This window comes from Poecilia reticulata, unplaced genomic scaffold, assembly GCF_000633615.1.
Source record: "Poecilia reticulata strain Guanapo unplaced genomic scaffold, Guppy_female_1.0+MT scaffold_255, whole genome shotgun sequence".
NCBI classification, from domain to species: domain Eukaryota; kingdom Metazoa; phylum Chordata; class Actinopteri; order Cyprinodontiformes; family Poeciliidae; genus Poecilia; species Poecilia reticulata.
In genome coordinates, this window is record NW_007615039.1 from 1 (window position 1) to 9,755 (window position 9,755).

The 9,755-nt window shown below is 38.4% G+C and overlaps 2 protein-coding genes across 5 annotated transcripts; one reads left to right on the forward strand and one right to left on the reverse strand.

Annotated features, from left to right (window-relative positions):
• Positions 1–1,183: 1,183 nt before the first annotated feature.
• On the reverse strand, positions 1,184–6,373 carry LOC103460534 (uncharacterized). Of its 4 annotated transcripts, XM_008402751.1 has the most exons (4): positions 6,234–6,373; positions 2,481–2,530; positions 2,006–2,368; positions 1,184–1,868 (listed from the first exon to the last, which is right to left on the reverse strand). In XM_008402751.1, the coding sequence occupies exons 2-4, from the start codon at positions 2,527–2,529 to the stop codon at positions 1,642–1,644; spliced, it is 639 nt and encodes a 212-aa protein (XP_008400973.1). In that variant the 5' UTR covers position 2,530; positions 6,234–6,373; the 3' UTR covers positions 1,184–1,641. The 4 variants fall into 4 exon arrangements, with proteins under 4 accessions (XP_008400973.1, XP_008400972.1, XP_008400971.1 ...); XM_008402750.2 differs by lacking the exon at positions 6,234–6,373 and having other exon boundaries at positions 1,184–1,865; positions 2,481–2,904; XM_008402749.2 differs by lacking the exon at positions 6,234–6,373 and having other exon boundaries at positions 2,006–2,365; positions 2,481–2,903.
• A 2,958-nt stretch (positions 6,374–9,331) lies between these two features.
• LOC108165966 (programmed cell death 1 ligand 1-like) lies at positions 9,332–9,754 on the forward strand (the record flags this gene model as incomplete). Its single annotated transcript, XM_017303374.1, has 1 exon — positions 9,332–9,754. A coding segment is annotated over one exon (423 nt), but the record flags the coding sequence as incomplete, so codon positions are not given.
• Position 9,755: the final 1 nt, after the last annotated feature.

A 9,755-nucleotide genomic window follows, 5' to 3' on the forward strand; every position in this document is an offset into this window, starting at 1 on the left:
TGTTTTTCTGCTGAGTTATCGCTGCTTCTCAACAACAAACTTCACACAGAAAAACCAGGGAACAAAAAAATAAATATATCAGACTTACCCAGAAGCTCTGAGACATGAATCCATCCATCTGCTGCAGCCCATGTGAGAGACAAGATGTTTAAAATGAACCGCCTGACCGGTGATGCCTTTAAGGACGCCTTGGTCAAACTGATTCCATGAGAAACGAATAGACTGATCTTCTTACTGCAGGTTTTAATAAAATAGTTATTGAGACACATCTCATGTTGATGCTGAACCGCTTAATTTTTGCTCTGTTATTTTTTTGTAATCTGTTCCATTTATCTGTAATTATTTAAACGTCCGAGGGTACCTGAACGCATCCTGAGTGCTTTGACCCTCCTTTTTAAAGTTTTCATTTCAGGTTCYTCTTAAATGTAAAAGCGTTCATAAGTGAAGTGGCTCTAATAAATGAGAAAGTTAATATTGGTGAATTATTGATACCATCAGTTCCTCYGTCTTCTTCTGATGATTCAAATCAGCTTCAGGTTCAACATCTGGATCCAGGATGAGGAAATAAAGAGTTAATAAATGCTGGATGTTCAGGTCAGCCTGTGATTAAATGTGACTGAATCCTCAGAGACGTTCAGTAAAGATGTTTAGAATAAACAACTAAAGAATCAGAGAAACTGAATCCAGAGAAACTTTGACATTTGATCCAAACCGAGAGATTAAGATGTAAATATTTATTGAGTTATTTGCCACGATTTTTTACTCATTTAGGATAAATTCATGAGAACAGACAGAAATTATCCAAGTTGACTTGTAATCATTGCATCCAATTACTGATGTTATAATTATAAAAGCGTATGTTTTAATGTTAATATAGAATAGAAAAGAAAAACAGCATAATTTTTTTTATTTGATCATTTTTAATAATACAAATTAAAATTACAATTGGGATTGACATTGACGGTAAAAACATAAAACCAGAACAAATGAATCTGAACTGATCCAGTCAGTTCGTCTCTCAGACCTTCAGCTCTATCAGCTCACAGTTCCTAACTCCACCACCAGGTGGCTCYACCTTGATGGTAGAACTGGTCTGAGGTCAGATCCAGCAGCTGGACTGGTTCTGCTGAGTCCAAACAGCTGCAGCTCATGTTGATGTTAAAAGCTTCTGCAGKGAATCAGGTTCTGACAACATGAGGGAAGAAAYCTGGATTTATTTCAGCAGAACCATCAGAACCAGAACCAGTGGAGCAGATCCAGAGCTTCACTGGTTCATCAGCTGCTGCAGCTGAAAGCAGCTCAGATCAGGGTTCTGCTGAGGTCCAGGTTCTGATTCCAGGTTCTGGTTGAGTCCAGAACGTCTGTTTCCAGCAGCCAGCGGTTCAGAACCAGATCACAATCCAGTAGAGATGTAAAGTATCCGATATCAGCTGCTGGTTCATGAACAGAAGAAAGAAAATCAGATAAAACCTGAAACACTGAATTTAGGGAGTAAATTACAATCTTGAATTATATGATACATATACAGCTATGTAACGTTTCATTTTAAAATCCTTCACTTAGTCAAGATAAATATCATGGAGTTTTTTATACTGATGCTGATCTACATTCCCCTCTTTCTGTAACTTTTGATCAAAGTGTTTATATTGAAAAGGCATCTAAACTTTCTGTCTCTTCATCAGTAACATAAAAGTCTCTTTCTCCCGGCAGACAACATTTCACTAAAAGACAATATAAAAGTCTGATCAGAGCTGCTGCTGCTGCTACTGTCACTCCCACAGTGATGAAGATTATCATGATGATCCATCTTTGTTCCTCTGGTTCTGGAGTCAAAGTTGGTCTCTGAGTTTGGATCTGATCAGCAGCTGCTGGAGAGAAACCAGAAATATTTATTAATATTAGATGAAAACTGAGATCCAGGAGGATTCATGATGAAGATGAAGATGTTGGTTCWTCAACACAGGAATCAGGATTTGAACAAGAAGAGAAAATTATTTCTTCCCACCAGTAACGTTGAGTCGACATCCTCCAGAGTTGAATCCATCTTCAGTTTTCACGTCACACAGATACAGACCAGAGTCTTCAGTCCTCAGTCTGGACACATGGAGTCTGATTCGTCCTTCTCTGAGGACGTCTTTGTCACTCTGGACTCGTCCTGAAAAATGTTCATCCTGACAATCTGGAAGCTCAACTCCATCATGGACCTGATAGAGAACTGATTCTTTTCCAGGAGCCAACAAGCTGCAGTAGATGAACAGTTCCCTGTAGGATCCCTGAGTCCTGCAGGTGAAGGTCCACTCCAGAGTGATGTTCTGGTTCTCCTCGGCCTCATAGCTGCTCTGGGTCACATTCACTACAAATGTTGCTGCTGAGGAGACAGAGAGGGAAAGAGAGGAGCAGACACACTGAGAACTGGAACATGGGAGTCTTTCAGCTCCATCTAGAGAGCTTTCTGTCACAAAGACAAGATGGAGACTGACCACAGAGACATGAGCTGAGGATGAGGAGCAGCAGGGAGATCATCTTCATCCTGAGAGAGGAAGAGGAGGAGGAGAGGCAGCAGAACATCAGGAACATCACTCAATACAAGAAACATCTGTACTTGTACAGTGTTAAGGGTGTTTAAAAACAGATAAGCACTTTTTGGTGATTAACTCATACAGCAACTCCAAGTCAAAAGAACATGCTCTCATTCTCTGCAGCTGCTGAACCTTTTATAAAACAGTAAAATCACACCATCATTATTCATGAAGCAAAATCATCAGTGAGTCAGGTTTCCTGATTTTATTGCTGAATAATGAAAATCATGTTAAGTCAATGACAAGTAATTTATGAGTACATCTTGAAAAAATAAAATCCAATTTAAAGGTTTATTTTTGTCACTCATTTCACAAAGCTAAGCACATTTTATACAGAACACAGGGTTATATTCTGTAAGCCTTAGAGATGTCAGGCTTCTGAAAAATCTGTTAATTTCTAAATAGTTTCACTTTGGAGACTCAGGGGCCTTGATATATGAATTAAATACAAACTTTACTTTAATCTGAAAAAGGATTTCTCCTTAGTCCATGTAAGATGTTTGTAACTAGGATTCATCTGAGTGAATTCAACACTGAGAGAACAGAATCTGCTCTGAATCAGCCTCAGTTTCTCCTTCCTCCTCCTGAAACTCCTTGAAAATTGTGAGTGACTTTTTGATAAGGCTGCAGTTAAGGTTGTGCCGTAATTTAGCACAACTTTTCCTTCCACTCAACTTTTGATAAACTCTGAACAACCAGCTTCTTAAGCAACAACTTTTCTTTCTTCCTTGCATGGAGACAAATGTTCATTATAACCAACATCTCATTATGTAGATAGTCAACATGTTTTCTGTCCAGTCAGCAGTTCAATAAATACCATTAGAGGTTTAGGAAACTAGCTCTACACCCTCAGCGGGGTCCTGGAGGGTGCATGGAAGTTCGCCCAACCAGTCTACATGTGTTTTGTGGACTTGGAGAAGGCGTTCGACCGTGTCCCTCGGGGTCTGGGCCTCCCTTCTGAAGCTGCTGCCCCCGCGACCCGACCCCGGATAAGCGGAAGAAAATGGATGGATGGATGGATAATAGCAGAATATTTTAATCCATGTTTGGGATTTGTGAAACCTTTATGTGATTTGTCAGACTTCAATAAAGATGAGATTACCATTCACACTTGTTCCATGCAGTCTTTTTCAAATTACATTCTAATTCAAAACCACTTTATTAATCCCAATGGGAAATTAAATGTTGGTGTAACTCATTAATTCTTCAAACAGTTATTGCAAAGGAAGGAAAGATCTTCTGCAGTGGTCTGTTAAGTGAAGTTTCACAAATCAGAAAAAGGTTTCACAAATCGCAAACATGTTAATAAAGAGTCTTCTTGAAGAGGAGAATAATCTAGTCCAGATTTGAAGTGTCGCATTGATCATTTTATTTAATATTGTACATATGCAGAGTGTTGGGGGTTTTCTTGACCCTCAACTGCACCTACTTTTCATAACTACAGGAAATGAAATCTTATTAAGTTATAGACAAACAATTTTGTTAAATAACTTTTCACATGTTGATGTATTAAGTTTTGGCTAAGTACATTTTTTTTAAATCAAAATATAAAAATTATAGTAATGATAAAAATGTTCATTAACACTCAAAATCAGAATATTAATGTTATAATCACCGTTAAGAATAAGTCTCACAGCAATGTCCAACCTCATGCTGTAGACGCCGCAGTGGAAACAGGAAAATCCACAAACTCTTTTGCTAGGAATTTTTCTGGAAACTGAAATATACAGCTTGATTTAATGATTCAAATTTTAGGTAACAAAGAAATTAATTCACTATACATGTCCATTTTATGTAGGGGGAACATATTTCAGGTGGCTGAAAGAGCTAAAATATTTTGTTCCCCCATCCTAACTTTCGGAAATAAAGAGCAAATGTTTTCAAACTTGCAGGATTTCTTGTTGAAGATGAGGGGAATTAACACAGTAAAAGACTTGAAGGTAAATTAATTTGTTTCCAATTTATAGAGGGGGAACAGAATTTATCAGGCGGTTAAAATATTTTGTTCCCTCACACTAACTTTGGGAAATAAAAAGCAAATGTTTTCAAACTTGCATGATTTCTTGTTGATCATAAGGGGAATGAACACAGCAAAAGACTTTAAGGTAAATTAATTTGTTTCCATTTTGGGAAAATATTTTATCAGGCGGCTGAAATATCCATTCTCTCCTCTTCTCCCCCCATAACTTTGGGAAATAAAAAGCAACTGTTTCCAAATTCTAAAAAATTATTATGTGTGATAGCATACTAGACATTTCCTTAATCCAGTAATGTCATATTTTACATTAGAACGGGATTTACCAAAAAGTTTACACTCTGATCTTTTCAGGAAGTCTTTATTTTTTTGCCCTGCTATCGGCCAGCTTCCCTCCTTATTTATCAGAAATAAAAAATTATAAATGCACACAACGTGTTGGAAACCTGTGTTTGTTGACTGACTTTTATTTGTCAGGTTTACGAGACAAAAGCTGAAAAAAAGATCGATTCACTTCGCGTTTAAAATAACACAAAACAGCGTAAAAAGACCTCCACACAAGACCTCGTTTATTTATGGATGTATTTTTATTTTGATAGCTGCCGATTAAACTGAAAGTTACAACATTGACATGATTATATGAGTAGTTTTTACCTAAAAATCGATCAGAAGCGCCAGGTAAATGTGGTCAGATCCGCCGGATCCACTTCTCTGGCTGCAATGCGCGCTCCCGACACAGGGGGACAGATTTTTACACGGGAACAGAGTTTCTCACAAGACACACCTTATGTGTGTAAATGTGAGAACGGACTACTTGAAAGAGACTAGTCATAGTGGACTAGTTGCTTGTCTGAAATTTCGACATGTGAAGCAGAATTGACAAACGCGTCAAATACTGACACATCACTGAACTGTTCACAACAAATATAGAATGTTATTGTATACCTACTGACCTGGGAAACATACAGGTTTAGGTTTTGTTTTACACTTATTCACAAGAAACATACACTTAAGTAAAAGCTATTATGCAACTCTAATTTAAAAACTCTAATTCTAAAAAAATAAACTATATTCTTTATCAACGTCAACACTTAGTTAATTTGTTAACCGTGTCCAGAGGCCTCTCCATAACATTGCTGCTGATCTCTAACAGATTGACAAATTATTGATGTTACTGATTTTGCGCTTCCAGTCAGAGACGATCACGATCCGACAGCCGAGAGAAGAAGCCGAGGAGTGGACTGCAAAAGTTACGTCACCCGCTATCTCAAGGAGCTGTCACTACGTACTAGACTGTATTTTCTGTATTTTTTTTTCTTTTAATTGAGTAATATTATTATTGCTACTCTTGAGCAGATTCATTTTGCATTTAAAGAAATAGACTTAAACGAATTGGAAACAGATTCTTGCATTTCTGCAAAGTATGTGCTAATATTTATGCAAATTTGAGCATTTACTCAACATTTTATACGTCACTGTTTTTATCGTTATTGTTTATTTTGTGCTAATAAAGGTGGTTATTTTATTAGAAAACTTACAGAAAGGTTTGTTCATGTATTTAAATTAAAGTAAAAGCTCGTTTAGTCTGCCCCCATAAGCCAACAACCCCAGGCTAAACTGTCTGGAACCGGGGCTGACCGGACTTCCTTATTTTAATTTTTGAAAAGGGGCAACCTTACCTCTCTGCCGCACCTTGAAAGTGGGTCCTCCAAGTCTTTGTGACAGAACCAAAAAAAGTCCTCCAAGTTGTGTTAAAGCTTCAATAAATTTCCGTCCATAGTCTGTTTCCTCTGTTGAACTGACGAAACAGGGGACAAACTGTCATTCTTCACTGTACTGTGTGAATACTTGTCGGGCAGGTTGATCAGGAAGAGCTGAGCAGTCCGTATGAAGTGACAAGCAAATGGCAAACAGTTTTAGCGATTTTACCGCCCTTTCATACCAGATATCTCAAATTGTTTTGTGACTAGACGTTTTAGCGATTTAAGATATCTCTAATTACATTCTGACTAGTTTAAATGACGTCAGATTTACCATTGACTTGTATGGAGACTTCAATTCATAATATCTACAATGAATATCTACAACGAATTACTGACAATCTGAATTTTTAACATAAATTCGGTTTTACCGCCCTTGCTTTCCAGATATATATCACTAAAACGCCTAGTCTAGTTTGAATATAATCTTCAATTATATTTTGACAACACAAGACAAAATACATATTCGAGATATCTCTAATTAGATTCAAATATCTAGACCAAATGTTGTTCATAAACCCAGACAGTTCAAAAATGTCAAATCTGTCAGATCAGTTATTTCTAAAAGAAACACATCCATATTTTTCATAATGTCATGTTTATTTCTTTGTAACCAGATTGATCCACACAACACTGCATAGACTTATTAGGTCAGACAAGCTCTTCCTGTTGAACTACAACGTTTTGAGGTCAGTGAACACACCACAACCACAGAGAGATGAGCTGAGGATAATGAGCTGAAGGATCCTGGAGATCATCTTCATCCTGAGAGAGGAAGAGGACAGATTTCATACTTTCAACTCTAAAATATTCCTACATGTAAAATTAATTAAAAAAATAAACTCACTGTTTCACATGAGAACAAGTAAACTGAAACTGTTGAGCGGGGTGGGGGCGCGTTTGTCTTTTGATTTTTATCCAGGAAGCATTTCGGCTAAACTGTGAGTGAAACAGCCATTGGGACTGACTAGTATATATTCCATTGGGGAAGGTAACTTTAACATTAAATACACATTTCTCAACAGGCGAGGGCACACTTTCTCCATCTATAATCAGACATTTAAGCGACTTGAAACCATTCCTCCATTCCTGGCACCTCCAGACCCAGGCCAGTCATGTTTTTGGACTGTGGGAGGAAACCAGAGCAACCCCACGCATGCACAGGGAGAACATGCAAACTCCATGTAGAAAGACCGGGGCCGGGTATTGAACCCAGAACCTTCTTGCTGCAAGGCAACTGCGCCACTGTGCAGCCCGTTTTAGAAAACATTCAAGTCAAAATGTCAGTACGCTGTATTTTGTCTGCATACCTAATAATAGCCTCTGAATATAGCCTCTCCGTCACAGAGCTGAGAGATTCTGCAGCAGGTTTGGACTTTGACATGAGCCATGGGAATAGAAATTTTTAAAGTGCAGTCAATAATACTTTTATAACAAATTTATATCAGTAAAGATTTCTTGGTTGCATGAGGGCTGTTAACAAATCCAACTTAACAGCCCTCATGCACAAAGAAACCCCATAACAGGAATTCCTCCCATGGCCAAAGTAGGAACCTGAGCTCAGCAGTGGGACCTGTCATGTCAACCCAAAATGCCACATAAACAGTTTCATTTGTCTCACAGTTTTCTTGGCTGTTGTAAAACTTCTTTGTTGTGTGATGTAAACCTCGGAGTCATTGTGGGAAGTTTCGTCTATATGTTGAAAGAGAAACCAATCACGTCACATCCTACTGACTGTAATAAAGCCAGTTTTCTCCCTCACAGTCAGCTCTCTGCAGGAATTCATCTCTCTCTCCTCATGGCTCTCTGGTTGCTCAGCGTTTCTTTCTCCCTGGATGTTGTTCACTGACAGGTACAGGTGAGTATTTGCTCTCTTCTTAGTCTGCAGGACACATGAAGGGGTTAATAGTTTCTATTTGCTTTGATTCTTATCAAGATTTTTATGATGAAGACGGTGTAAACTGCTATTAGCGTTTGGTCATTTTTGTCCTTTCATTTAGAACATTTATCAAAATTGGGCAAAAAAAAAATAATCAAGTTTTATAAATTAAATGATTGCATAGTAGTACTTTAGAAAGGATAGTATGTTATTAAAAATAAGTAGCAATTTTCAATTAATAATGTCTTTTCAAAATGTTTAATAATTTTCTCCAGACTGCGTTGCAAGTACAGTAACCAAGACTAACTGTGGTTTAAGTATAAACGCTAACATTTTTCCACTATTGATGGAAATAACCTCTACATGTGAATTAGGAAGACCTCAATATTAATAGGAATATTTGTGTAATATTTCAAATCACATCCGACTTTAACAGAATTAACTCATTTCAATGATGAAGACGTCTCTCTTCATTAAGCTGTCAGCGTCTTTATGGATCACATTAGTTTTTACCTACAGAGGAAACAGCAGGACAGGATGTGTACAAGTTGGTATGACTGGTTCTGAAGGTTTTCCTGTTTTCCTCCTGCTACATCATATTTTGGTGCTACTTGCCTTTTATTTATATGACAAAGTGCAGAGTTTACACCTGGCAGCTTGTGGTGACATCACCATTTAGTACAGTCACTTATTAATAGCTGTAATAAACCAGGGCTGTGTGTGTGTGTGGGGCTGCTCAAAGCTAAAAAGGGGCACATTGAACAAGATCTTAAAACACCGTACAACAACATAGTAACAACCCATATTAACTAATATTAACTAATATTCAACCAGATCAGACTGGATCCTCGTCATCATGTGGGCTCAATGAAAAGCAGATGCTGACGGAGCTGAAGGGCTGAGATGATCTGAGATGATCTGAGTCTGTAGCTGTAAACAGAGCAGAGGAGAGAAAGTGGCTCGTTATGAAGTTATCAAATAAGAACATTTCCTGATATTTACTAAATAATCTCTAATAATATCTGAATGTTTAACCTCCATAGTAACTTGGCTGCAGACGGTTTTATAGATCTATGAAGCTCACAGGGGTTAAAACTCTACATCATTTGTGGATGTTAAATCAATAAATAACCAATAATCCTTGTTAGATCCATTGATCCAGTCCAGGTCAGAGTCCAGTGTCTCTCCTTGGTCTCTGCTGCTGCTGGAAGTGGACCGGTTCACTCTGACCTCTGACCTTTCTGCTCTGTTTCTCTGTCCTGTAGTTCAGATCTCAGCTGTTCCTGGACAGACCGTCTCTCTGCCATGCCGACTCCCCAACAACAAACCTGCTGTGGTTGTGCAGTGGACCCGACCGGACATGGAACCAGAATATGTCCTCCTGTTCAGAGACCAGCAGCCGGACCCAGAGAACCAGCATCCATCTTTTAGGAAGCGGGTGGAGCTGCAGGACAGACGGATGGAGGACGGAGACGTGTCTTTGCTTCTGAGCAACGTGACGACCAACGACACGGGAACATACGAGTGTCGAGGTTTCCAGAGAGAAGCAACCGGCAGGAAGA

What these genes read in the sequence shown, in the direction of transcription:
- LOC103460534 (XM_008402748.2), bottom strand. Translation starts at nt 2,577, where the DNA reads ATGTTCCTGATGTTCTGCTGCCTCTCCTCCTCCTCTTCCTCTCTCAGG. An exon ending in CCTCAGCTCATGTCTCTGTG is followed by an intron (nt 2,369 to 2,480) that starts GTCAGTCTCCAT and finishes CTGTCTCCTCAG; the next exon opens with CAGCAACATTTGTAGTGAAT. An exon ending in ATGTCGACTCAACGTTACTG is followed by an intron (nt 1,869 to 2,005) that starts GTGGGAAGAAAT and finishes GTTTCTCTCCAG; the next exon opens with CAGCTGCTGATCAGATCCAA.